The sequence below is a fragment of the Oryzias latipes genome, chromosome 18, assembly GCF_053564925.1.
Source record: "Oryzias latipes strain Hd-rR chromosome 18, Olatipes_Hd-rR_3.1".
In the NCBI taxonomy this organism is placed as follows: domain Eukaryota; kingdom Metazoa; phylum Chordata; class Actinopteri; order Beloniformes; family Adrianichthyidae; genus Oryzias; species Oryzias latipes.
Window position 1 is genome coordinate 35,751,269 of NC_136254.1, and position 27,970 is coordinate 35,779,238.

At 47.7% G+C, this 27,970-nt stretch overlaps 2 protein-coding genes and 4 non-coding genes across 10 annotated transcripts; 1 reads left to right on the forward strand and 5 right to left on the reverse strand.

Annotated features, from left to right (window-relative positions):
* Positions 1-62: 62 nt before the first annotated feature.
* On the reverse strand, positions 63-5,624 carry LOC101156360 (PRELI domain-containing protein 1, mitochondrial-like). Of its 2 annotated transcripts, none has more exons than XM_011487146.3 (6): positions 5,491-5,624; positions 2,285-2,385; positions 1,961-2,186; positions 1,776-1,889; positions 653-731; positions 63-469 (listed from the first exon to the last, which is right to left on the reverse strand). In XM_011487146.3, exons 2-6 carry the CDS (start codon positions 2,374-2,376, stop codon positions 363-365), a joined length of 618 nt encoding a protein of 205 aa, XP_011485448.1. In that variant the 5' UTR covers positions 2,377-2,385; positions 5,491-5,624; the 3' UTR covers positions 63-362. The 2 variants fall into 2 exon arrangements, with proteins under 2 accessions (XP_011485448.1, XP_020567076.1); XM_020711417.3 differs by lacking the exon at positions 5,491-5,624 and adding an exon at positions 4,950-5,087.
* trnag-ucc (transfer RNA glycine (anticodon UCC)) lies at positions 2,909-2,980 on the reverse strand. Its single transcript has one exon. It is a non-coding gene; the product is annotated as a tRNA-Gly (tRNA).
* On the reverse strand, positions 3,302-3,373 carry trnag-ucc (transfer RNA glycine (anticodon UCC)). The gene has a single exon. It is a non-coding gene; the product is annotated as a tRNA-Gly (tRNA).
* On the reverse strand, positions 3,773-3,844 carry trnag-ucc (transfer RNA glycine (anticodon UCC)). Its single transcript has one exon. It is a non-coding gene; the product is annotated as a tRNA-Gly (tRNA).
* trnag-ucc (transfer RNA glycine (anticodon UCC)) lies at positions 5,126-5,197 on the reverse strand. Its single transcript has one exon. It is a non-coding gene; the product is annotated as a tRNA-Gly (tRNA).
* Positions 5,625-11,839: 6,215 nt separating the features above from the next.
* Positions 11,840-27,894, forward strand: LOC101156122 (uncharacterized). Of its 4 annotated transcripts, XM_078936810.1 has the most exons (5): positions 12,046-12,183; positions 12,348-12,451; positions 14,299-14,476; positions 16,838-17,881; positions 23,110-27,894. In XM_078936810.1, the coding sequence occupies exons 3-5, from the start codon at positions 14,360-14,362 to the stop codon at positions 23,155-23,157; spliced, it is 1,209 nt and encodes a 402-aa protein (XP_078792936.1). In that variant the 5' UTR covers positions 12,046-12,183; positions 12,348-12,451; positions 14,299-14,359; the 3' UTR covers positions 23,158-27,894. The 4 variants fall into 4 exon arrangements, with proteins under 4 accessions (XP_078792937.1, XP_023822134.1, XP_078792936.1 ...); XM_078936811.1 differs by lacking the exons at positions 12,046-12,183; positions 12,348-12,451 and adding an exon at positions 11,840-11,950; XM_023966366.2 differs by lacking the exon at positions 12,348-12,451 and having other exon boundaries at positions 12,010-12,183.
* Positions 27,895-27,970: the final 76 nt, after the last annotated feature.

The following is a 27,970-nucleotide window of genomic DNA, read 5'->3' on the forward strand; positions in this document are numbered from 1 at the left end:
CAGACGTTCTGACTCATCTCACCTGCCAGCAGAAACGGAGGCGTAACCATGGCAACAGGAGGTTTCGACAGTCATGACATCACTTTATTTACAGCACAAAACAGTCCCTGTTCATTAGCTAAACAAAAACACACAAAGTTGCATTTATTTAAGTTAAATCCAGAATAAAAAACAGAATCTTCCTTAACGAAGCTCCATCTGGAAAAAATATTCCCCAAAATTCTTACATCTGTGATTTTTCTGTGCTTTGCAGATTTACAAATATGAAATTAGGAATAAATAAACGTGATCAGGAACAGTCCATATAAGAAAACGGCCAACCAATCACAGTAAAGCCTGAGTTGAAGCCCCGCCCCTCAGGCTTAGATAAATGGGTGGGGTTTTGGTGTGGGCGTGGCTTTTGTTGGGATGGGCTTGTGCTTCTCTGATGACTCGTCCTGGTTACCATGGTGATTGGGAGGGGCTTCAGCTGCAAGATCATCAATGGATACGACAAATTATTAAAACCAGAAATTTTCAAAGTAAAAGCATGAGCTCCTGAACCTTTTCCACATTTGATTTCTGTTTGTTTTCCTTTGATCATTGAATATTTCTGGAGGCGTTTTGTTTTTTTCTGCTGGTAAATCTGCGTTTCCGTGTTTGTGGGTCTTACTCTGCATCCTGAGCAGCGCCAGCTCCAGGCCCCTCAAGGCTTCGGCCTGGTTACTTCTGAACCGGGCCAGACCAAACTCCTGAAGAAGAAAGAGAGACGGGTTTAGAACAAAACTGTTTTTTCTGCTGGATCAGAGCACAAACACGGTGAGGTTCTGGTCTTTGGTGAGGCTGTCGGTTCCTCGTCTCTGTTCCTCATGCCTCTGACTTGTTCGTGGTTCTTGGTCAGACGGTTGTTTTTATGCCGATGCGGCCGGTCAGTCCGGCAGGCCACACCCCCCACCACCAGCTGATGGGCGTGGAAGGTTACGGTCTCCGTGCAGAGCTGGACGTTTTGGGACTTTACTGCCTCCACAGATTCTCTGTTGGACTGACGTCCAGAGACCGGCTACAACACTCCAGAACCCTGAGGGGATGTTTGCGTAGACACTACTTGGTTGCCATGGTGATGCATTTGGGCTCACTGTCCTGCTGGAGGATCCAGACATGTTCCATGTTCAGCGTGATGGGGGGAGGTTTCTGTCCAGAACCTCTCATTCAGTCCTTCCTTCATAGGACCAGTCGTCCACAGTCTCTCTGCAGAAAAACGGCCCCACACCATGATGACTCCACCCCCATGCTTCACACGTGCAGCTCTTTCTTCCTCCTTCAAACACGGCGACTGGCGTTTCTACCACAGAATCCATTTGGGTCCAACAATCTGGTTTCCTGGATCCTGTTTTACATTCGGTCCAAACCCAGATTCCTAACCCTTGTGTTATCCTAGGCACTTTAACATTGGGAGGTGGGTCATCTAGACCCACTAGACAGTGCTATGAACCTTTTTTCTTCAATGATTTGTGATCTTCACTGGTGTCCATGGATTACATGAAATCTTTCCACCTTTATCCACCTTTGTCATGGTAGGGAGAACACGTCATTGGAAGGGGGGGGGGTCATCTAAGATAGTACAAGGGATAACGGAACAATCTGCAGAATCTGACCCCCCCCCCCCCACACACACACACACTAATGTCAATGAGAGATTTAAGATAAATACCTTCAAACTTTCAATCAAACTCCTACTTCGAAATGATTGGACTTTGGGTCTCAGTGTCACAGAACCGGGTCGGGTTTGGGCTCACCTGAATGGGTCGGCCCAGGCCGTAAACAGCAGAGGAGATCCAGGCTTCTCTCTTTAGTTTGGTCCAAGATGGCCGACTGTGATCCTCCTCAAACAGACACGTCTCCACCACCACCTGTGGGGCGGGGGAAACTCCTCAGTCACCTGTTTCCTGCAGGTGAGACCGTCAGAACCAGGCCGACTCACCATCAGCTTGTTGTGGTTCAGGTTCCAGGTCTTGGTGGTGAACGTGTGGGTTTGTGGGTCCACGATGGAGTCCTCCAGCACGTAGACCGCGCGCGCCACGTGGGCGGGGAAGACCCGCTCCGCCCAGCCCGGCAGCCGGTTGGTTTTGGTCAGCAGTCGCCGTGACAACAGGTGGTTGTTGGGGGTGAGCTCCCGGTACAGGACGTCCTCAGTCAGAACATGCGTGCTGAAACACACACAATGCATCATGGGGGATTTTTGATTCTCTGGGAACACACATTGAGAAGTAATCTGATTACAATTGGGACGTAGGGAGCTGGTTACCTGTACGGATTCGGATATCGCTGCCAGAAGGCGGCTACCACCTGGTCCCATGGACTGAGGATGTGGACTTCACTGTGAAAGTAGCGTCCCATCGCTGAGGCCTTCAGCACCAGCAGGGAGGAAGACGGCAGACGATGAAGATGCCAGGTTCTGACGTCTGTCTCCACTTAACCCTTGTGTTATCTTAGGTGACCCCCCCCCCCTTCCATTGAGGTGTTCTCCCTACCATGACAAAGGTGGATAAAGGTGGAAAGATTTCATTTAATCCATGGACACCAGTGAAGATCACAAATTATTGAAGAAAAAAGGTTCAGGGCACTGTCTAGTGGGTCTAGATGACCCAACTCCCAATGGTAAAGTGCCTAGGACAGCACAAGGGTTACAGTGCCTAGCATAGAACAAGGGTCACGTGTAATGATCAAATGCCCCAAAATAAAAAGAATCATCAGAGTAAAAAATACCAGTAGAGCTTCATAAACATTCACTCATCCTCGTCTCATAATCCCGTCTGAAGTCCAAAATAGTCCCAGAAAAAATGACCCATAAATATTTATTACACAGGATCAAACTAAAGTTCTGACATTTAGAAACAATCATTCTTACATTTTCAAAAAGAAGAAGCTATGCGTTGGCCGGGAATCGAACCCGGGTCAACTGCTTGGAAGGCAGCTATGCTAACCACTATACCACCAACGCGACGATAATTGTTCTCTGGGAAAAACTGAACTAGTTCCTGTTCTTACAGACGAAGCGGTTTGTTTCTGACCTCCAGTCCCGCGTGCACAACCTTGAGACTCTCGCGGACTAAAAATTTACTCATTTATTCTTATTTCCTGGCTTACTTCAATGTTGAAATGGACTCGTGAGCATTACTGGCTGCGTGTGGACAATTATCTCGCGATGACTTGCACAGATTAAGCTGTTAACCAACAGGTCAGGCGGATTCAATCAAAGGAAAACAAAGACAGTCGATGTTCCTGCAGTCGATGACGACATATATTTTAAGAAAAGAAGCTCTGCGTTGGCCGGGAATCGAACCCGGGTCAACTGCTTGGAAGGCAGCTATGCTAACCACTATACCACCAACGCGGCAAGGTTACAAACGCCGGGAAAAAAAACCACGTGCTGTTCTTACAGACACAGTGGTTTGTTTTAGCTCTAGTGTCCCGCGTGCACAACCTTGAGGCACGACCTCGTGGACTTAAATCCTCTCCTGGTTTGAAAATTCAGGATAAAGTTAATTTGTTTATTCCTATTTGCTGCAGGACGTCGCCGTCCACAAAATAAAAGGTCTCTTTACGATCTTAGATTTGTTCCCATTTTTTAAAAGTTGCCTCGTGAGCATCACTAGTTGCGTGTGAACGAAGTCTGTCTCGCGATAACTTGCGGAGATTAAACGGTTTGCTTTTAGGTCGTGAAGGATTTAATCAAAGAAAAACAGACAGTAAATGTCACCAGAGTAAATCAAAACACAATTTAAAACAAATTTGCGTTGGCCGGGAATCGAACCCGGGTCAACTGCTTGGAAGGCAGCTATGCTAACCACTATACCACCAACGTAGGATATGGCATGTCGACGCAAACAAAACTGGCCAATTCGCCCTAAACCTAGTCTAGTTTTCTCCATTCTCCATGGTGGTTCTTAACACCACGGATGCAATACACTTTTTTGGAGGCGCTGTTTCCACGTTGTCGTTGTTGTAAGGATTTTGTGGCGATCCGGATTTAAGAAAAAGAACCGAAATCTTGCAGCCAGATTAGATCCGACCGTCATTAACCCTTGTGCTATCCTAGGCACTTTACCATTGGGAGGTGGGTCATCTAGACCCACTAGACAGTGCTCTGAACCTTTTTTCTTCAATGATTTGTGATCTTCACTGGTGTCCATGGATTACATGAAATCTTTCCACCTTTATCCACCTTTGTCATGGTAGGGAGAACACCTCAATGCAAGGGGGGGGGGGGGGGGGGTCATCTAGCACAAGGGTTAAAACACTGAAGTACGTCAAGTCAAAATCTGGTGTGAGTAAAAAACATTATCTGGAGAAAGTTTCTGGTTTGACATTTCACTGCTGTACATCAAAGGACTGAAAATCCAGGGACAAGGATTCAAACCTGCAACCTTTTCCAGTGGAGTATTTGTTTTACTAACCTTTTTTCATTTGACCAAAGGTAGAAAACGTTTTTGGGAAAATATTATTGAATTTTGACTTCCAGTACACCTGTGATACCTTAAATGCATCTTTGTTACAGATCTTCTTTACATCATCGCACTGGTTATAAAAGGACTCCTGATGTTTAATGTCAAAAGATTTGTAGTTTAGTTTGTGAAATTTAGTTTGTGTGTTTATGGTTTTCTTACACATTCTTCTTCTTGAATAAAACAATACCAAAATAAATTCAATACTTGCTCCATTCATTTCACACTTTTAAGTCATTTTTGTTTAAATCCTTCTTTAAATCTGCTCTTTCGTGTGTAAATACTTGGTTGATCATTTTGTGTTAAAAACTGTTTTTTATTATTTTACATACCTTTATTAAACGTGGTTGACATTAAAATAAGCAAAAGATCACGACTGTTATTTGGATTAATCAAAGACAGCATAAACGTATACAAATATCATTTTGAAAAATACTTGCAGCTTAACATTTATTAAACTAAGACCTTTTAATATGCCAGAACTTCTCACTGACGTCACCGCCCAAGTTTGGCTCCGCTGTGCGATGATGGCCGGTATTGGACCCGTGTTCTTCTTCGTCGTATGAGTTTAAACGGGTTTAAAAAAATCAAAGTAGATTTATTTATAAAGGAATCTGCACTACAGGGAGGAAAAGAAGCTCTGCGTTGGCCGGGAATCGAACCCGGGTCAACTGCTTGGAAGGCAGCTATGCTAACCACTATACCACCAACGCTAATGAAGCCATCTCAGAACAGAATCACAAACTAAACGTAACTTTAGCTACGTTCTTCTGTGTATTTCATTCGTGAACCCCCCGGTTGTCCGGTAGTTCCACCGAACACCTTCGCATGTTTTGGCTCTGTGACGCGGCGGGACGCTAGTTCCGCTTTGACCCGTAATTAACTGCACTGAGTCTGATTCTCTGCAGCTTCCTCCTGTGAACCGCCGCGCGCGCACAGTTTCGCGCGCCAACGGCGCTAACGCCGCTCGGCGGCTGAAGCTAACGGCCGACACGAGCTGACGTACCTGCGGGCGGCACGAGCGGAACACTGCAGCGGTTCTGTTCGCAGCCCACCAGCGCTGGAGTCCGGAAAGAGCCGGATCGGAACCACCTGCAATTCCCACTGTCAGCCACTAGAGGGCGAGCCTGCACCGCCGTACAGGCAGCGGTGTCTCAGCGTTAAATAGTCACGTGACTGAATCAAACCGCAGCACTGAGTCTTAAGTGAAACATTTCAATTGAGTCGTTAATTTTAGTTGATTGTTATTCCTGTCCAGAAGTATTTGATAAAATAAAAACAATAAATATAAACATTAAATACACGATACCTTAAATCAGAATATATGAAGCCCTTCCCACTATGAGGCCAGTGTATACTGCATTCTGATTGGCTGCAGGACCTCCAATAAAACCTGATAATGGACACCTATAAAAGAAGTTCATGTCACACAACCCAAATGTTCTATACTATTGGTCTAACCGGCAGATGATTGCTGGATCTTCTTCCACTTTCAGCTTCTCCCATCAGGGGTCGCCACAGCGAACAAGTCGCATGGTCAATTTGGCAATGTTTTACGCCGGATGCCCTTCCTGACGCAACCTTCTCAAACCGGGCTTGTAACCGGCAGAGGTAGAGAAGGGAAAGATGATTGCTGGATAATCCTCAGTATTTTCATTTTATTTCCTCCTTGGTCCAAGTTATTCACGTTATAAACTGACGTCTGATGTTTCCACGTCCATCAATTAAAATTTTGACTGACAGCTTTTGTGTAGACCACTTTCAAGTGGTAGGGGTGTGGCCTTCCAACAAGCTCACTCCTGATTGGGCAGAGTGGTTTCCATAAAACGTCTTCTGACTAAGAGATGCGTCTGGCTCCGACATGGCGACGTCTGTATCACAAAAAAATGGCGCATAAATTGACTTCATTTGGTTGGAGCTGGAACTAAGCTATGTTTTATGGATGACGTCACACTAATGCTATGTTGTGATGTGGGTTCTTGAATGCGCCTAACGCACTTTTTATGAGCATGATGTTCAAACAGGGAGGGGCTACTGTTTGCTTGTGCATGTCTGCCACCTACAGGTTAAAGAGTCTCGGTGCATCATCTCAAAACGGAACCAAACACTTCATGGAGCTTCGATTAACCTCAGATGTTCTTTATCCAAACCTGAAATGCCCAACAAGAGAGCTGAACACATTGGATCACTGCTATATAACAGTCAGGGGGGCTTACAGAGCCGTGGCCCCCGCGGCTCTGGGTTTCTCGGACCACGCCCTGATTCACCTCATCCCCGCATACAGACCAAAGCTTAAGCTCTCTAAACCTACAGTGAGGATGTCTGAGATGTGGACCAGCGAGGCTGTGGAGGAGCTTCTCACGTGTCTGGACACAACGGACTGGGATGTGTTTAGAGCTGCCACAGACCGTTTGGATGATTCCACAGACACTGTGACGTCATCCATTCAGTCCTGAGGACAGCATCATCCCAACAAAAACCAGGGTTACCTATGACAAACCCTGGTTCACACCCAGACTGAGACAGCTGAGGAAGGAGAAAGAAGCAGCCTATAGAGCTAAAGACAAAGAGGGCTATAAGGGCGATAAGTACCAGTTCTCTAAAGAGGTGGAACAGGTGAGAACTCGGCACAATAAACGCCTGGAAGAGCAATTCTCTGTCAACGACGTCACATCTGTTTGGGGAGGGCTCAGGCAAATCACCTACAACGACCTACAACTGGCTGAGAGGCTTAACACCTTTTATGCCAGGTTTGAGGTCCCACCCCCTCCTCCTCCCCCCTCACTGAACAGGTTTCCTCAGCAACTTTGGGGCCACATTCCTCCCCCACCACTCTCACTGAGGACAGCACAGGTGGACCACATCCCCCCCACCACTGTCCTCTCAGTCACAGAAGAGGGGACGCTCAAGCTTTTCCAGAAGCAAAACCAACGGAAGGCTCCTGGCCTGGACGGCATCTCCCCTGCCACCCTGAACCACAGTGCAGGTGAACTGGCAGCGGTCTTCACAGACATCTTCAACACCTCCTTGGAGTCCTGCCACGTCCCGCCCTGCTTCAAACTGTCCACCATCGTCCCCAAGAAGCCCCGCATAACTGGCCTCAATGACTACAGACGTGAGTGCCACAGGCCTGTGGCACTCACGTCTGTAGTCATGAAGACATTCGAGCGTCTGGTCCTCCCCCACCTCAAATCCTTCACCTCCCCCCTCCTGGACCCTCTGCAGTCAAGGAGACGATGCTTTCAACCTGGCCCTCCACTTCATCCTGCAGCACCTGGACTCCCTGGTACCTATGCTAGGATCCTGTTCGTGGACTTCAGCTCGGCATTCAACACCATCCTCCCCTCTCTGCTTCAGGAAAAGCTCCTCCAGCTCAACATGTCTGACTACACCTGCAGGTGGATCACTGACTTCCTAATGGACCGGAGGCAGTGTGTGCGGCTGGGGAAGAATGTCTCCACCACTCAATGCATCAGCACAGGAACTCCACAGGGCTGTGTACTTTCCCCTCTGCTCTTCTCCCTGTACACCAACTGCTGCACCTCCAGCCATGACTCTGTCAAACTGATCAAGTTTGCAGATGACACCCCCCTCATGGGGCTCATCTCTAACCATGATGAGTTTGCCTACAGAGGGTGGGGGGGGCGGCTGGTGTCGTGGTGCAGCATCCACCACCTGAAGCTGAACACCCAGAAGACGGTGGAGATGATCAAAGACTTCAGGAAGGTCACAGCCCCCTCACCCCCCCTCATCCTGACAGACTCTCCCATCACCATAGTGGACTCTGTCCGTTTCCTCGGGACCACCATCCAGTGGCGGTTTTTGATATGATATGGGCGATGTGGGCGGTCGCCCAGGGCGGCACTTCATAGGGGGCGGCATTTGCCGTCATTTGCCGTGCCTGAGGCGTTACACCTAATGTGCTACATACTATATTCAAAGAGGAAGCTTGGAGCTTTTAATTTGAAATTGCTTCAGCAGCCAACACTTAATGCTTTTTGTTTGACACATCAGACTCTTAAGAATGTCTTCCTCCTATTTGCTCTTCACACTTATGGTGCAAAAAAAAAAAAAAAAAAAAAAAAAAAAGAATACCACAGAGTGAAACAACGTAAAACAGGCACATGAAAAGGAATTGGGCAGAACAAACATCCGTGCTCAACCCAATTTCGAAAAAAGCAGGCAATGGAGATTATTTCCCACAATTCTTTGCTCCTACACAGCAGACCCGATGCGCACGTGACCACCGCCCTCTGCTGCAAGACGCTTGCGGCCACACCTCTTTGCTGTAGTCTTTGGAACATAAGTCAAAAAACTCAAGAGGGGAGCGCAACTCACCGGTGGCTGGCTGAATCACACTAACAGGTGATTGGGAGTCTTTTTCTATCTAACAATCAACTCTGGGCCGCAGCTGCGCCTCCCGTCATAGAGACGGAGCCGCGTGTGTCAGAGGGAAGGGGAGGGGGAGGGGGGATGAGATCAGACCATTTTTTTAGGATTGAGTTTTTTTGGAGGATTTTTACTGTTGGTGTTGAACAAATTTAGGGAAATGCCAAATATTTTTGGAGTAATCCCACTGATGAGTTCTAAGATTTAGTCTTTAATGTTTCATAAGACCTAAACATATTAATCACAATAAGTTTTATTTTTTTGATCTAAACCCTCTGATATGTTTCTCAAAGACACACACAGGGCGTCACACATTAAGAAATTATTGCTAAAAATGAAGCAGGAGTCCAGCTCTAAAAAAGAATTCTCTAAAAAATGATGAAAGAGCAAAAAAAATGGAATTATTTGATATAATTTCTTATTAATATTTCCAGGCTTTCGTTGCTTTTTGTCCTGCAGCATGTTCATATTTGTATAATTTTGACAGAATATATTTATATGGAGAACAAAATATTACAACTTATTTAAGGTTTAACTTGTGTTCCTGTTTTTATTCATATTTATGTTCAAAAAGTTCAGTTTAAAAGGTTTAAAAGTTTAGGTTTAGTGTGTTCAGTAAACATTTATCTTCTTCGGCCCAAAACCTTAAGCGTGTTTTTAACTTAGGCCCCTGTGTGACTGAGTTTGACCCCCCTGTAATACGAGTCTAGAAAATGCATGCATTTTTTGAGTAAAATGGCTAAATAAAAGATAGGGAACACAGCAGGATGTTGTCAAATTTTGTATGTGTGTATGTGGGGGGGGGGGGGGGGGGGGCTGGTGGGGTTACTCGCCCAGGCAGTAAGTTAGTGTAGAACCGCCACTGCCACCATCACCATCACATTGACAGACTGCAGCGTATTGTGCGCTCAGCAGAGAAGGTGATCGGCTGCAGCCTTCCATCTGTCCAGGAACTAAATGTCTCCAGAACCCGGGGACGTGCAGGCCGGATGGCAGCCGACCCGTCTTACCCTGGACATGGTCTACTGGAACTACTCCCCTCAGGCAGGAGGCTAAGGTCCATCAGGACCAGAACCTCAAGACACAAAAAGTTTCTGTCCCTCTGCAGTCAGACTCTTTAACACCCTTTAACTCCTCCCCCCTTAAACTTCACTTCTATGTCCAATCAGTCACCAGCCCACTGCACCCTGATCGTCCTCAGTTTGCACTGTTTTCTGCACTGTTTGCACCACTTACTCTATTATTTATTGTTCTGACCATTGTGTCATTTTTTCTTTTTAATTTTTGTCGCTAACTGTTCTTCTGTTTTATGTTGAACACTTGCACCAAAGCAAATTCCCATTCTGTGAAACTTCACCAAATATGGCAATAAGACTTCTTGAATCTTCTCCTGGACCTGCAGCACCGACTCACATGATGTCATCTGGGTTTTGGTTCTGAACACTTTGAAGTTCTGCTTAGATTCTTCTCAAACCCACTGGAAGTTCTGTGAATCAACAACCTGTGAGGTATCTGACAGGGAGGACTTGATCTCCCGTTGCTGAGGGGGAGTCAGAACGTCCAGACAGTTGATCAATGAGCGTCTGGCTGTGCTGGACGGACGCTGCACCACAGCACTAATGCGCTCTTATTGGAGACACGGAGAGGGCGACGGCCTGCTAACCCAGAGTAATTACAGCCTCCTGCAGACGTGCATTATGTTCCATTAATCTGACAGCAGCAGAGCGTGTCGGCGTTCATCTGGATGAGCGACCGGCCGCTCCTCAAAGAGGAAACAGCACTGAGAGCCAAACCCAGAATCCCAACGTCACGTTTCTGTGCTCCACACATTTCTGCAAACTGGTGCATTTTGAACTGCAAACTGACCTGTAAAATGGTGAGACTCTGTTTAAAAAGGCGGTTCTGTTCAGTCCCCTGATGGTGAACGCACATGACCCTTGACCCAGCGGCCAATCGGCCAGCCGCCGCTCCACCCAAAACGATGCTTTGATTCTGAAGTTCATGAGGATGAAGATCAGCCGACGTCTGAGACTCAAAGTTCATCCTCAGCAGCTCCATGTCTGCTTTTAGGACTCATTAAAGGTTTGATTTTCACACTGATTAAATGTTAATGGGTTTGTCTAATTTCACTGATTTGTTGGTCTTCCACGTTTGCAGGCAGCTGTTTGCTGCTGAAAGGGCTGCAGGTGGAAATATTCTCTGACTAAAGTTTGTTTTAGAGCATTTATTTGAGAAAAAAGGAGGAAGTCAAAGTTGAACAGATGATTAGAGAAAGAACAGAGACCAGACGAGTCACTTTGTGTTTGGTAAAAAAACAACAACTGTAAAGCAGGAAAATAGACGGTTTTTCTTCATTTCTTAAATCATAATGTTCTAATTTTCTGAGTTTCTTGGTTAATTGTTATGGTTCTCTTTCACTAAACAGCTGTTATAATCCCACAGCTGTTGGACTGGACCCCCCCCCCCAAACAAACACTATTTTATAAAAGTTAAAGTTTCATAAACCCTTGAGATGAAAGGATGAATAAAATGTTGATTTTAAACCACCAAATCTGTTTTTATTGAACTGAACCAAACCTCCGTTTCCTCTCGGGCTCCCTCTCTCTCTCCAAATGTCTTCCTTATGTCTCTCTGCCGCTCGCGCTTTTATCGGCAGGCAGCCAATCATCTTCGCGCCCTCGCGCCTCCTCACCTCGTTTCCGCGCCAATCAGACGGTTCACGCTGCGCGCGGCACGTCGCCGCGAGCGCCGCCGGCAGCGAGCGTCCAGCGTGAAACGCGGCGGCGGAGGGCACGAGCCTCTACACGCGCGCGCGCACACACACATCCTCCCTGTGTTTCCGAGCATCTGCGGCGCGTGCTCCCCTCTCAGCGCCGCACGTATCCGTTCATAACCTCCGCCATTATTCATCACCCCGGCGCCCCTCCCGCTCCTCCCATGGTGCCCCCCTCCTCCTCCCCCCCTCCCGCCCCCGCAGGCTCTCCGCACAGCTTCTTCCTCGCGCCTCGACCGGGCTAATTTAACGCCTCCCCCCTCCCTTTCTCTCCCCGCCTCGCGCTCGCTTGTGCCAAGCCCAGGTGATTATCCATCTGCCCCCCTTCTCCCCCCTCCTCCGCCGCCTCCTCCTCCTCCTCTTCCTCTCCTTGGTACCAACAGACCGACAAATCCCTCCCGGTGCTCCCGTCTCCCCCTCCTCCTCCTCTCTCCTCTTTCTGTCTCCTTCCAGCCATGATCCGTGGCGGGATAATTCCCAGACGGTCTTCTTCCTCTCCTCCTTCCTCCTCCTCTCCTCCTCCTCCTCGCGGGGCCGGTAAGTAGCAGCGGCACGCGCCGTCCTCCCCGTGCATGCTGCGTTCACGGATTTATCGCCTCGTTATCGGCTCTGCCTTTTTGTGACTGACCCCCTCCTCCTCCTCCTCCATGCTCCCTCCCTCCCTCCTCGTTGACTCCCTGTGCCTGACGGTGGGGGGGCAGAGGGGAGGTGTTAATGTGTCGCGTGGGAGAGCAGTTCCCCCCTCGCGGCCGGTGGCCACCGTGACCTTCTGTCGGAGCTCGCGCGGCCCGCTCGACCAGACAGGGTAATTAGTTATGCCTCGGGGGAGGGGGGCCCACGCGCCTCAGCGCGCGCGCACACACAGTTCCCCGCTGCTGCGCAGCACACACACGCGGAGGGATGCTGTACTGGAGGCTGCGCACACCTCACACCTGGCTGTGTGCACAGCTGTGCGCGCGCGCTGGCGGGTCAAAGGTCAGCGCGCGTGCACATCTTCCTGTGGAGGAGCCTCTGCAGAGACAAAGATCTGCCTCGGCTGCAGACTTGTTGCTGGAGAAGCGGTTCTGGCCCGTTCTGGGCCCAAACTGTGACGGTTCTGCTGCAGCGGCGGGCCACGTTCTCCCTGCACAGAACTCCAGACACTTGCTGGGTTGTGGGTTCCATTCCACCAACAGGAAACGCCGTTCCTCAAAGATCCACACAGACAATAAGGAAGAGATAGTTCAGGGTTTGAGGTTCCTCGCCGTTTTCCCTCAGAACGCTTTATGGCGGGAAAGCCAAGAACCGGCCGCCAAAACGTGAGAAGCGTTCGGCGTTCTGATGCAAGTTCTACTGGACTTTGATGTCAGAGGGCCAGTTCTTCCCTCCCAGTCTGGCTCAGTGGACTCTGGGGAAACGTGCAAGGGTTCGATTCCCCAAATCTACGATAACATTTCCAACAATTGATAGGAACAGGAGGAGCGTTTCTGTTCTTCTGTCATTTATGATGGATAAGGAACGACGGAAACGGGGAACACTGCCTCCTGCTGTCTGGGGGTGAAACAGGACCTTCCAGACGGGAAGTCCTCCCCTTGAATTTGAAAAAACTATATTTGAACTGTAAAAGTTACGAGTTTTCCTGTTTATTTTACAATTCTGAACCCTTTTGGGTTTGGGTTCTGGCCTGGCCGATGGTGTCCGGCGCCGCCTTGTCGGCTGGTCCCTCTCAGGTCATCTGCGCTCGGGCCGGACCATTGAGGACCATCTGATCGCTGGAGTCAAATGTAGAGAAGACTCGTGTTCTGGTGCGGGTCGTGGGGTCGCCATGGTGATAAACCTTGGCTAAAACTCCCATGGAGTTAGCTTACAGCGCCGCACGCTGCAGACAAACCTTTGTCTCGTTTCTCGTTGGGATTGTTGTTTGTAAACAAAAAATCTAGTCATTTTTTCAGAATTCTCACGGAATGAATTCTGTTTCTGTTCATGATCCGATTCGGAAAAATCTCCTCATTTCAATCCCATTTTGTTCTAAAATCCGTTGTTTTCTAAATGAGCAAAATTGGTGATGAAGCTAAAGAAATGTGGAACTTTTCTGGAATTTTGTCGGTTAAACAAACTGAAAGTCAGTTTTTTTGTCTTTGGATGTTTTCATCACTGAATAATTGATGTGATGAACGTCTTTTCAAACAGCTCGCTTTGCTACAGACAGCTGGAGACACCAGGTTTAGTGCTTTGCTCAAAGGCGTGTCAGAGACATTCAGGTTTCTCGTCCTTGTAGCTGTATCTCCTCATCACGGCGCCCCCTGCAGGGTGAAGGGACTCTGTTGCTGTCATTTCCTCAGAGAACCACGCCAGAGTCTCTGGACATCAGAAGAAGAGAAAGCTCCGCCCCCCGACCATCACAGAGAAAACGTAGATGTTGACAAAACAGTGAAACGTTCCTCATGTTTGGCTGAAACGACTCTTTCTACGATAATTCCAATCCGAGGGTCATTCTGAGGAAACTGTGTGACAAACGTCAGTGAAACGGTTGGATGACCTGCAGCGACCTTCACCTTTGGAACAGTTAGACTTTCTGAGGAAGAACCATGAACCTGTTGTCAGAGCGAGCGGATGTCGACCGACACAAACGCCGCCGCCCTTCCTGACCTCCATCTTTCCTTTGGTCCACAGAGCGAAGCGACCTCCGACAGCCAACCGCTTGCTGAGCCCAGGCGTGTGCGTGTGCGAGGTCATGTCGGGCATGACGAGCGGCGTGTGCGTGGAGAGCGACCTCACCTCGATGCTCCAGAGAAGCTCCGCCCCCTCTCACCATCACCCAAACCACCACGGCTACGGCGGCCAGGGGCAGGTGAGTCGTTCAGTCCAGCAGAAGAGCCAAACCAGAACCCGAAGGCGGGTCAGGTCCAGTGGTTCCACAGAACTCCTGTGGCGGTTTCGGCTCTGAACAATCCGCCTGTCAGGCAGACGCCGGGCCTGAGGAGCAGCGCCGGGAGGAGGGACTCCTGGTGGTTTCCTCCAGGATTTGGCGTCCCGTCATCCTCCTGCCGCTCGTCTCAGCCCGGAGTGTTTCTCTGAATGACTGAGTCAGCGTGCGCCGGCAGAGATACCCGGCGGACCCCGGCGGATTAGTGCGGATGACAAAATTCACACAGCTGCCGAAACCGCAAGCTGCCTTTTAGAGAGCAGCTGGTGATCACTGGGGAGCGTTTAGCAGCTTTACAGAGCCAGTCGTGGGTCTAATGTTCTCACATCCTCTGCTGCTGTATTAGCGTCTGCCCCCGAGGGCGGTTCACACCGGGGCAAACGTCTCCCACTCTCCAAAGCTGGATTGATGCTTCTGCATCATGAAGCCACAGTACGCCGTCTACACGTGCTCTGATTCTGATGCTGCCTTCACACACGCCTCGGAAATACGAGTTCAAGCAACCACTTTCAATAAAAAGTCTATAGCTGTGTCCAAACTCCCCCCCAACCCCTACATAGTGCAAATAGGGCGTTTGCCGTTTTCTAGTCTGTCTGAATCTACAATTCCAAAATCCAGAGCCCTAGAAATCTCCCAGAAGTCTCTGCGAAAAACCAGTGAGCATCCATGCTCGCTAGATTGGCAAATGTAGACCACAATGCATTGCTTCAGAACAATCTTTGCCAAAAAAATTTATTTAAATGTCTGTTTTTAAATAAATCATGAACGTTTTTATCTGCAGAAGACAGTGGACTCATCAATAATCACTGCAAAACGCTCAAATCAATTCGATTTTTACTTTGTGAAATCGATTACGTCATTTCCGCCGTTTGAAAAAAAAAAGAAATAGTCAGCGTGGTGTCCACTAGTTTCTTAGTAGCTAGGTACGGTGGCTGAGAGGTGCAAGACACGCTTACATTTAAGATACAACAACAACAAATCCCAGAACGAAGGAACTGAAACACAACAGCAAAACATGAAACACAACAGCAAAACATGAAACGCAACAGCAAAACATGAAACACAACAGCAAAACATGAAACACAACAGCAAAACATGAAACACAACAGCAAAACATGAAACACAACAGCAAAACATGAAACACAACAGCAAAACATAAAACACAACAGCAAAACATGAAACACAACAGCAAAACACGAAACACAACAGCAAAACATGAAACACAACAGCAAAACATGAAACACAACAGCAAAACACGAAACTCAACAGCAAAACATGAAACACAACAGCAAAACACGAAACACAACAGCAAAACATGAAACACAACAGCAAAACATGAAACACAACAGCAAAACATGAAACTCAACAGCAAAACATGAAACACAACAGCAAAACATGAAACACAACAGCAAAACATGAAACATGTAGCAGCGCTACATTTCATACCAAGACCCTTCCAACTGCGGGTACATAGAGTAGTATCGGCTAACGTCCAGCGTAAACCTCGAATGCTAAAAGAGCGTTCAAGGACCTGCATCCAGTACGTTCGTGAATTTATCTAGTGTGTACATAGAATAACACATTTTTATTGCACAACACAACCTAACAGCAGGTGACAATATGCTCAGAGACCTAACCTATGCTTTTTGTGTTAGTGTTAGCGTGTTAATACGAAGACAAACCAGGCTAATGGTGCGGTTAGTGTGCAAATCTAAGCTAATTGTGATGTCAGCTCTTTTTACCCTTTAACCTGGATTCTGAACAACAATCGCTATTTGACATACCATAAATCGCTGCAAACCTGTAAACGGTCAAAGATTTATGGTATGACAATCTAATTATCTTGTTTACGGCTATTTTTAGTGTTGCCTACTAGCGTACAACTGCTTTTCCCAGCTTTCAGGATCCAATGGATTTACGTCGATTGGGTCAACGGTCACAGAGTTACGGTAGTTCAAAGAACGTCAACACTGGTTCTGATCATATAAGGGTTAGAATGTAATTTATGTAGCGCGTAAGCTGCATAAGCGTAGCCGGTAACCTCTGATGGAAGATAGAAAAGCCTCAGAACAGTCGACCCTATTTGTTGCTGTTCTTGTTGGTCTACACTAAAGGTAGTCCTTACTCTGGTCACTGATTGGACACAACCTGTGATGATCCCAAACTATTTTTGTACCAATAGTTTGGTTTAGCTAAAGGGACAGACAGTACTCACTGTTTTGGCCCCTAACTGTGCGTTTCTGTCCAACCGCGGACGCGAACCCAACACCCGTTTCCTTCTTGCAGGTATCGAGTCTGGCGCCGATGCTGGATTACACGACAGAGATGGACCGCTACCGCTCCTCCATCGCCAGCTTCTACAAGACCAACGTCAACATGAACATGAACGTTGCGAACTTCCCCCAGTCTGCCAAATTGGCGGCCCGCTTGGCGGCGGCCACGCCCATTTTCCCCCCTACTGCTGCCCGCTTGGGCACCATGGCGACAGGGCCTTGGGGTTGCCATGAGAACATGAACATGAACCACCCGGCAGCCATGTTTTGGGGTCGCCCGAAACCTGTGGCGACTGCGCCCTCACATCACCACCACCATCACCATCCCTCGGCGGCGCCGGGTCACATGACCTCCACACACCCCCACAGTTCCAGCGTACACCAGGGCAGCAGCGGTGGGTCTGGGGGAGGGGGGAGTGGAGGGGGCAGTGAGGGGGGAGGAGCTGAAAAACACGGATCCACTCCCTCACTTCCTGTGACGCAAGCAGCAGCTCATCATCACCCCATGGCCGCCAGCAACGGGAACTTCCTGCCCGCCTACAGCAGCGGCGCAGACTGTGGCACCATGAACAAGCAGGGACACGCACACGCCGACATGATCGGCCTATCAGAGGGAGGCAGCTGCAATGGAGGCGGGGTCATGGGCGGGGGCTTTTTAGGGGGGCTCGGATTACCTCCTGGTGTCATTGTCATGGCGATGGGTTCAGCAGGAGGCGGGATTTCCGACGCCAGTAGCGCCTTCCAGATGACCAGCGGTCAGCGGGCCTTAACAGACTGCCAGCAGCACACCAACTCCTCCCCCTGCCCTTCCTCTTCCTCGCCCTCATCATCGGGGGTAACGACAGGAGGCGTCACATTGTCATCATCATCGTCGTCTTCATCGGGGACTGTGGCCAAGAGGAAGAGGAAGCGGTGCGGCGTGTGTGGACCCTGCCGGCGGCTGATCAACTGCGGCGTCTGCTCGTCGTGCCGCAACAGGAAGACGGGTCACCAGATCTGCAAATTCAGGAAGTGCGAGGAGCTGAAGAAGAAACCAGGAGGAGGCGGCGTGCTGGAGGTGAGGTGCACCAACACACACGTCCACACACGAAAGTTCACACACACACATGTCCACGCAAAAACGTCCATGCAGAAACAACCACACACAGGTGTCCACACACATTCACATTCATACACGCCCAGAAACAAACGTACACACACAAACATCCGAATACACGCGTCTGCACACAAACGTCCATGCACAAACATCAAAAAATACATCTCTACATACAAACATCAACACACATATCTCCACCCACACAGGTCCATGCACAGACGTCCAGCAGTCGCCACAGCGAATCACTGATTTTCACTGGTCCAATCAGGCGGTTTGGTAGAGTTTTACTTCAGTTTATTATCCGGGTTGGGGACCGGTACAGGGGGACACTGAGGCTACATGGTTAGGCAGTAGGGTAGTAGTCCCTAGACAAGACAAGGGTCTTAGACAAGACACAAGACAAGTCTCACTGGATGAAGCTCATTGCACCCCCTGGGAATCAAACCCTGGTTACCAAAGTACCGGTCTCACACACAGCCAACACATCCAGCCGCTCACACATGAAACTCATGATTGTAATTTGTGTATTTATATAAAACATTGTTCAAATCTTCTTGTTTGATAAATGAAGAGGCAATAAGGTGAAAACAAAGCAATGTGTTAAAATGACATCAATTTTTGTCTGGACTTATTGTCTGTTTGTGTTTATGTAACGTTTGGGAGGATCTCAGTTGTCATTTAGGGTTTGATGAAAGGATTGGATTAAATTTTTGAACCTTGACTCCAGTTTGACTTTGAATTACTTTAACTGTTCAACAGTTTATGCAGTGAATGTGAGTCTGATGGATTCTGAAAGCAGCTTTGTGTTGATGTGCAACACAACAATGTGAACGCACAAACATGTTTAAGAAATCAACAAAATTACAACCGATTCAGATGAGAAAACAAGCTGTTTGCTCCGATTTGCAACATTTTACGTCAGTAACTTGTTTACGTGATAAACATAATTTACCTAGTGTGTACATAGCATGAAAAAAGCAGCTTTGTGTTGAATTGCGACACTTTTCAATGATAAGGTGTCCATGCAGTGGATGTAAACAACTGGTTCTGGAAAAAGGCAGCTGGCGCTGACATTGGGATAAAGATGCGTCTTTTCCGCGTCAGAATCCGTTGGACTTGTGTGGATTGCATGAACAGTTAGAGCAATTCAAAGGCTGTGTGTTTGATCCGGTTGTCGATGACAACTGCAGGGTTAAAGGCTTAACAAAGAGGAACCGTGTTAGCGTGCTATGTCAGCTGCAGCTACAACAAAAGGAGCAGTGCTGCCATCTAGAGTCCAAATGCTGTTAAAATGATCCACACACGAGTAGAAACGCCAACGCAGTTGAAACTCCGGTTCATATCCTCGTTCCTTGGGCTCCAACCATTAATCTGATGAGAGTTTATCCTCTGAATGGACTGGTACCGGAGCAGAACCTGACAGAACCCGACCTCACTCTGTTGATTAAAAACTGTTCGCACACAAACACACGCTTAGCATTTAATGGATTCTGCTGCTTCATCGTTTCCTCCTCCAGTGAAAGTGGATGTGGATGTGTTTTCACGTGCGCATGTGTGCACGTGTGTGTGTGCTGGCTCACTTAACCCAGATCGCTGCCTGGGAGGCACGAGCTGGAAGACATCGCTCACCCCGCTGAGTGTGTATGTGTGAGCGCTGTGCAGATGGTGGGTGGTGAAAAGCGAGAGCTCGCCGCCCACCGAGGTCTGGCAGGATGCCACACTCACACACACACGTGCACGGACATGCACGCACACACACATCCCACTTATTCACAGTGACAGAGAGCCCACAGAGTGAAGGAAGGAGGAATATTTATGTTATCTACTCGTCTGTGTGTGTGTGTGTGTGTGTGCCGTAAGAATTAGTGGCGATCAATAATTCATTGACACCGCCTTTCGACCTCCCTGATGACTCCATATATCTCTCTCTGACACACACACACTTCCTGTGGGAAACTCTGCGGACCAACTCTAATTATTCCCCGGCCTGCACACGTGCGCTCCGAGGACACACTGAGACATGGCGTGTGCGCGCTGGAGAGACATTGAATTAGCAGCCATAATCTTCCTCAATTACATGCTAATTGGACCTGTGGAGGCTAAGGTCGAGTGACGGCGCCGTGTGTGTGTTGGCGGAGGGTTTCACGCTCTTGCCTCATCCCTTTTCCTGCTCTCTTTGAAGTCGACCTGACAGACTTTCATCCGCTCCTGAAGTTTACTTTGTAATGAACATTAGGGCCTCATTCTGCTGCAGGAAATTAGTCCTGCAGGATCCAGAACTGCTGCTTCAAACAGGTTCCCGCTCAGGGAGGGTTGTCACTCACAGCGGCCCTTCCTGTCTCCTGGGGTCAACTTTCTGAACTCAGAGGAGCTTCAGCCTGACGGGAACATGAACCCGATTGGGCTCAGGAACACAGCCTTCCACATTCTGTAACCACATGGTCCAGCTCTTCTCTGACCTTTGGCCCGCTCAGGGACCCCCCCAGAGTCCCTGGTTCCATCACAGAAACCTCCTTCTGTCAGAAACCCCAGAACTCAGAGGGTCAGATGTTCAGAAACGGATCTCCTGTCCTGAAGCTGAAGCCTCTAACTGGCTTCATGCAGCCCAACAAGGGTTACATAACACCCAGATGAGGTTTTCTTCAACCTAACTTCCTACAGCTGGGGGGGGGGTACATGAACTGATCAAGGATGCATTCACTGGCAGGCCTGGGAGTCGAACTGCCTACCCATAAAAGGCTTAACCGTGAGCAGATCCTAAAGAAAACTCCTGTTTGCCACTTGGATCCACAATCTTGTAATTCCTGTGAGTTCAAACCGCCCTGGACTGTAGGAACATGGACAGTACGACCACTACTACGATGGACCAACACCGAGGACGCTTCGCACAGTCCCACATGATGTCGGTGACGAAGATTCCTTCTGTCCCAACCCGTTCCTCCACCGTCAGTCCTCACCTTTCATAGAAATCTGTTTTAAAGGCAAGGCAAGTTTATTTGTATAGCACAATTCGTACACAAAGTAATTCAAGGTGCTTCACAAAACAGAAAAATGCATTAAAATCACAATACATCATAGAAATAATCAACATAAAATTTACTTTAAAAGAAAAGAAGAAAAAAAAAGATTTAAAAAGAAAGGAAGGAAAGAAAGGTGCAGATAGGTCCTTTCAGTCATATACACGGCTAAACAGAAATGTTTTAAGTCTAGATTTGAACATGAACACAGAAGAGGCCTGTCTTACGACTTCAGGGAGGCTGTTCCAGATTTTAGCTGCAGAATATTGAAACGCTGATTCCCCTTGTTTAGTTCTGACTCTGGGAATCAACAGGAGGCCGGCCCCTGAGGTCCTCAGAGTACGAGATGGTTCATATGGCACTAACATGTCAGAGATGTACTTTGGTGCTCGGCCATGGAGAGACTTGTACACAAGCAAAGCTGCTTTGAAGTCTATTCTTTGAGGTACAGGGAGCCAGTGCAGAGACCTGAGCACAGGACTAATGTGATCATACTTCCTGGTTTTGGTCAGGACTCCAGCAGCAGCATTCTGGATGTACTGAAGCTGTTTTACAGCTGTTTGGAGAGGCCGGTGAGCAGGCCGTTACAGTAGTCTAACCTACTGGAGACAAATGCATGGATAAGTATCTCCAGGTCTCGCTTTGAGATTATGTTTTTGATTTTGGCAATGTTTTTCAGATGGTAAAATGCCGCTGATGTTACTGACTTGATATGGCTGTTAAAGTTCAGGTCAGAGTCCATGATTACCCCTAGATTTCTGACTTGATTTGAGGGTTTAAGAGACAGAGAATGAAGGTAGTTGCTGACACTTTCTCTTTGTTTCTGTGGACCAAAAATAATAACTTGGGTCTTGTTTGAGTTTAGCTGGAGAAAGTTGTCCTGCATCCACGCGCTGATCTGTTGGAGGCAGTGGCTGAGTGAATCCACCGGCCCATATTCACCTGTTGTCAGTGACACATAGATCTGAGTATCATCTGCATAGTTGTGATAAGATATGTTATTACTGCGTATTAACTGCCCTAGTGGCAGCATGTAGAGGTTGAACAGAAGGGGTCCCAGGATCGATCCCTGGGGCACACCACAAGTCAAGGCCATGTAGTCTGAGACACAACTCCCAATTTCAACAAAATATTTCCTGTCTTCCAGATAAGACTTGAGCCAACTTAGGGCAGATCCAGAGATGCCAACCCAGTCTTGGAGTCTGTGCAAAAGGATCCCATGATCAACAGTATCAAAGGCAGCGCTCAGGTCTAGCAGGATTAAGACAGAGACTTTTCCATCATCAGTGTTCAGGCGGATGTCATTGGTTACCTTGATAAGAGCAGTTTCTGTGCTATGATGGGGTCTAAAACCTGACTGGAAAACATCAAACGAATTGTTTAATAAGAGAAAGTCAGTGAGCTGTTGGTAGACAACTTTTTCAAGGACTTTTCCTAAAAATGGCAGATTAGAGATAGGTCTGTAATTATTCAGTACAGTGGGATCAAGACCGCTCTTTTTCAGGAGGGGTTTAATGACTGCAGTTTTTAAGGCCTCTGGAAATATTCCAGATTGAAGAGACATGTTAACTTAAATAGAAAGAGAGGAGAGAGGGAAGCAATTATTCCAGAGAAAGGCTTCAGGACCACCATCAGTTTCTAGGAGAGGATACTTAGTAGTGGCTAAAGTAAAAAGAATTGCTGAATAAATTTAACTAGTTTCTGTATCAGCTAACATGCAGGTTGGATAACATAAAAATCTGGAGAGTACGATCAATTCTGATGTAGAAGAAGCCCTGAAGGTACAGACGGGACTGTGGGGAACCGTGGGGAATCCAGGGAAGACCTTCCTCTTTGGTCTGGTTGTCTTTCAGAACCTTCATACTGAAGAAAGCTCAGTGAAAAGCAAAAATAATCTACCAAAGCATCCTGAAATTCTCTCTGAAAAGGTTCTGAACCTGATCAGGGACAAAGTAAAGCCATGAAGAGTTCAGACAGGTCAGATCCAAAGGGTGAAGTCTTCTGCTGGTAGACTAAAGGTAGAGTTCATCCTCTAACCCAGATGATCGGCTCTGATGATGGTTCCTGTGGTCTTTTTCTGATGAAAGTTACCTTTCCTGTCCAGCAAATGTTGTCATTTGAAATGAACAAACACGTCATTGACTGACTGGTTTTTTGTGTTTGTTTCCGTAGCGGCCCCCCTCCGTCCCCACTGGCGAGGCGTTTCGTTGGTTCTTCTGATCTTTCGTCCACATTTGGAGTGAGAAGCTGGAGGACCATTGAGAGGACTCTCTCTAAAAATGGACCACAACAAAAGGGCCTGAATGAAATTCAGCTAAAACCGTCACAGCTTCAGGACCTGGACCTGAGGCTCCCCACCAGGATTTGACTCTGTACAGAGGACAAGAAACGCCCAGAAATCCAACCTCAGCTGGACCGGCTGGAAGGGGGAGGAAGACGAGGGGGCAGTCCCCTAAGAAATGTACCTCAATATTGACCTATCCTCAACCAATCAGGAAGTCCGGACTGAAGCTTAGGGTTGAAGCATGCTGGGATTTTCAGCACATAAGGGCTGCATCAGCAAATCTACACACAGTGTTATAGTCATGAACAAAGCTAGCGTTGCATGAGGAAGTCCACATCACAGGCCAACTTCTTAACCCTCGGTAGAATTGGCTCATAGAAAGCACGATTAGCTAATATTTTGATTCAAAATATGATTCATGGATGTTACTTTTGTGGACTTTCAGTTTTTATAACGTTTAGAATGTGATTGTGTCCGTATGAAGGCTTTTTCCAAATTCCCTCATTACTCTATCTTCAAATCCCTGGAAATCTTTCAAATCTGAAAGTTGACATCGGTCAGTGGTCGCCCGCACACATTTTGACGTCATGCGGTGGCAGTCCAGTGACAGGTGGAATGGCCTGCTTTTTATCCGCCCCTGCCCACCGTCCAGAGACGTGTACACATCGTCCAATCAAGCCGCCTGACTGCCACCATCTGTATTCATGGCCACGCCAACGATTTTCCAAAAATTAGGCTGTGGCATAAAACCTTTAAGGTTCTGCCGATACCGCCCCATCGCGCGGTGGCAGTTGTGTTTGTGACCGTAGCCTAACTTAGCCCAGAGTTAGGACATGTTCCACTTATTCGTTTGTTCAGTAAAAAGTAACCTCCAGACCAACACCGCCAACATCCACACAACTCACGTCCATGCAGCGTCACCGTGACCAACATCCTCAATCCGGATGATAATTCAGAACGGGCTCCGTTTAAAGGCCCTTTCAAACTGGGATAAACGTGCCTTCCTCCTCCTCTTCCTCCTTCTAGCCAACCACTAAGCCCACTGTAGCTAAACCAGGAAGATTCAGGACTCAACCACAGACGGTTTCCGTTTGACCAGAACCGCAAACCTCAACGAGGGACTACTAACTGACCTCAACAGGAAGTGATCCGAGACTGTTAACGTGGACCGCAACTTCCCCACATTTGGACTACAACTACCACATCACTGTTACCCGTCTCTTCTGTCTACCTCCTCCTCAAGAACTTTGAAGGCACCTTGATTGACCTTTTGGGCTGGGTTCATGACGGTCTGACCCAAGCTGCTTCTGAACCCTCTTGCTGATCTGATCTCAATCATGTGGAATCTGGTTTCTGCGGTTGGTAGACTTCACTGAAGACTTTGATTCTCAGGGCTCGGGTCACACCTCCGATTTTATATCATGTAAATTTGGCTTCACCATTGTGTTCTGAGGTTTTCTGTTCTTGAGAAGACAGTAACTGAACATCACACTCATCTGGTCCCAAACGTCCAGATCTCCTCGGTTTGGACTCGTGTCTCCCTGATCAGCCCCTCACAGAGGGTTCAGAAGCAGTCTCCCTGTATTTGTATCAGTGCATGTTCTACCACACGGTGACCAACAGGAGCCTCCCGCTGTGCTCTGAGGTCAGCATGGGAACCTACAGGGAACCTTCGGGTCCCCTGAGTTGAACTCTGGGGAAAAGGGAACCAAACTAAACCCAAGAACATTCAACCAAGTCCACATTCCAACCAAGTCTTTTCCAACATGTCTGCGGGTCAACTTTAGAAAAATCCACAATTTAATCTTTACAAACACAAATGTTCCTTTGAAGGCTTTTAAACCCCATTAGTTTGTGTTTCCAGCAAGCTCTCATTCAACCAAGAATAATTCAGACGTTAAGGATCAAGGTGGCCTTTAATCTCCTTTTGAATCAATAACAGACCTGAGAGTATTTTGGTTTTGAGTAAATTTAAATATTCATTATGGCTACATTCCATCTCGTAGTTTCTGTTCAGGGCTTTCTTACGCTACGAAACCCTGAAGATTGATCCTGAAGATCCGTTTGTGGTCACTGTGTTCTGGGCTCGGACAGCAACAGGATAGATCTGGGTAGAGGTAGCAGGGTGGATCAGAACACGGTCCAGTGGACTCTGGTGCAGAACCCGGAGTGACTGTTATAGAGTTGTGTTTGAATTATTCATATTGACTTCCATTAAAGCAGAACATAAACAAAACTGCAAACAATATTGAGATTTACAGACAAATGAAGATGGAAAATATGAACTAATTTACTGCTATAAGTACTTTTATAACAGGGTTAACCGGTTACTCCATGTTTTGTTATTCTTTGGACTACCTACTCTCTTTGACCATTTACGTAATGAACGTAAATCATCTGATACTGACGCTGAGAAAAGTGACTTTGTGCTGATATGCAACACTTTACGCTAGGCGCTGCACATCAGCCTCTTTCTTTCCATTACAATCCAATCCAATTGCGTTAATTACGTAAACAGTCACAGAATTCCGTAGTACAAAATCCACGTGTTACTTAGGTGTCAATGGTGACATTTCTGGTTTTAAAGGGTTAATACCAGAGAGGTTAACCAGTCTTAACATCTTTAGTGTTAACACTGGTAACACCGGACTATCTGTCACTGATTGATGGTCCTTACTTGATGACCATTGGCTATCAGTTAAGTGGTCACAGTCCATGTGAGATGTCCTCCGAGGTGAACGTGACCTGGGGCCTCATTTATAAACGTTGCGTACGCACAAAAGAAGGCGTACGCCACTCTCTACGCAATAGTTGAGATTTATAAAAAGCAAACTTGACGGGAAAATGTGCGGTCCTCCACGCAAGCTCTGACCCAGGCGTACGCACAAAAACGGGTGAAATGAGAAATGGCGACACCACACGCATTTGAGCCATTTGCTGCTGCTGTGCGCCAGCGTTTGGAAGTGATGCGTCGCTTATAAAGAAAAAGAGGTGTGGAAAATATTATTTATTTAAGAATTCCCTCATCGTGCAGTTTATTTCAGTCAGGGCGATCTTGATTTCGCCCAACTCCTTGGCCACCTCTCTGATTGAACTACTGACTTCCCTCTGCATTTCAAGGACTGCATCGGTGAGGACACGTCCACTGCTGGAGGGTTGAGAGCCGCGTGCCGTGGAGACGCTGGGTCCAGACGGCTGCTCAGCTGCAGCATCGTAACCACTGGAACACCCAGCAACTAAAATAAAATTGTTCTATATTAATAATCTGTAATTGTGTAGCCTGCATACATGTGACTTGACTGCATTCATTTTAATTATTTCTCTTACCTGTGTCAGCCTGACCCTGGCGCGTCGGCGTCCCCTCCGTCTCAGTCAGGTGACTGAGGCGGAGGAGGACGCCGATAAGGGGGACTTAATAGGGATTCCCCAATAATAGCGGCCAGTTTCTCATCAAGAGGGGTCAGCTCCGGCCACCCCCCCCCCCCCACGTGGCGGACACACTCTGCCGATGCAGCGCTAGACGTTTTTTTGCCTCGACTTTGATGTCCGATCATTTTCTTTCATTTCTATTTTATTTCGGCCACGGTCCGAGGTTGTGAGGCTACAGCATTTTCGGCGTCCGCCACCGTTTGCCACTCACGTGCCTTTTTGGCATTAGTAATGCCCACACTGTGCCCTCCAAACAACACTTTTCTCCTCTTTTCCACCTCGCCAACGATAACTTCTACTTCACATTGAGTGAAGTTACGTTTTTTTGATTTCCCCTCTGTGTTTGCCATGATTTAGCAAGCCATAAATATTAATTTGTGGGCGTTTCACGGACTATTTATGGGCAACTATGGGCGTGTCATGTAGCCGCAAAAGCTGCGCTGCATTTAGAATCGGTTGTGATTTATAAAGGGAAAGATGCGTAGGATGTGCGTGCGCACGGTTTTATAACTCCGAATATTTCTGTGCGTACGCACGTCCTATGTTTCATCCGTACGCCACTTCTGACGCAAATCCTACGCAAAGTTTTATAAATGAGGCCCCTGGTCACTCAGATGTACAGGTCATTAGAAAAAGCAACCATGAAGGAGGAAGGAAAACACGGAAGTGATGCACGTTCCCTAAATTGGCCTTAACTTTAATTTACTTCTTTGCAGATGATGCGCTGATCTAACCAACACTCCTGCAAATGTTTGTGTTAACCGTCCTGAACGGACCATTCTGGTCTGAACGTGATGGAAGCTACTAGAAACACAGAGACAAACAACATCTGGGAACACGAGTGTCCATAAATGGACCGTTCTGATTGTTCCCGATGGTCGTTTGATTCCTCGTTGATAGATCTTTATGGAGAAGATGATGGATCGTCTCCAGGTCCTGCGACCTTCACTGTCGCCCCGTCAGCCGGTTGGATGATTGGAATTTCAAACATCCTCGGAGGCAGAAGTTGAAGTTTCCTGCAGACATGTTGGAAATCTGTTTTACGTTGACCGATGTTTATTTTTTTAGGCGTCACGAGGAAAATGTCCCCAGGAGCCGATAAACCCAACGCCCCCTTCCTCTGAGGGTGAGGAGGAGCAGGAGGAGGAAGGGGACGTTTGTGTTGTGTGTCTGTCCGCCTCCTCGTGTAATCTGTCTCTGTGACCTCTTCATGTGCTGAATTATAATAAAGCATTTCAAAGGCGCGCTGCCGGTGTAACACACACACACACACAGACGCACAATGAAGGATGTCAGGTGATTGCATCATGCGGCGCTGTG

What these genes read in the sequence shown, in the direction of transcription:
- LOC101156360 (XM_011487146.3), bottom strand. Translation starts at nt 2,376, where the DNA reads ATGGGACGCTACTTTCACAGTGAAGTCCACATCCTCAGTCCATGGGAC. An exon ending in CGATATCCGAATCCGTACAG is followed by an intron (nt 2,187 to 2,284) that starts GTAACCAGCTCC and finishes TGTGTGTTTCAG; the next exon opens with CACGCATGTTCTGACTGAGG. An exon ending in GGCGCTGCTCAGGATGCAGA is followed by an intron (nt 470 to 652) that starts GTAAGACCCACA and finishes ATGATCTTGCAG; the next exon opens with CTGAAGCCCCTCCCAATCAC.
- LOC101156122 (XM_078936811.1), top strand. Translation starts at nt 14,360, where the DNA reads ATGTCGGGCATGACGAGCGGCGTGTGCGTGGAGAGCGACCTCACCTCG. An exon ending in GCTACGGCGGCCAGGGGCAG is followed by an intron (nt 14,477 to 16,837) that starts GTGAGTCGTTCA and finishes TCCTTCTTGCAG; the next exon opens with GTATCGAGTCTGGCGCCGAT. An exon ending in GAGGAGGCGGCGTGCTGGAG is followed by an intron (nt 17,882 to 23,109) that starts GTGAGGTGCACC and finishes TTGTTTCCGTAG; the next exon opens with CGGCCCCCCTCCGTCCCCAC.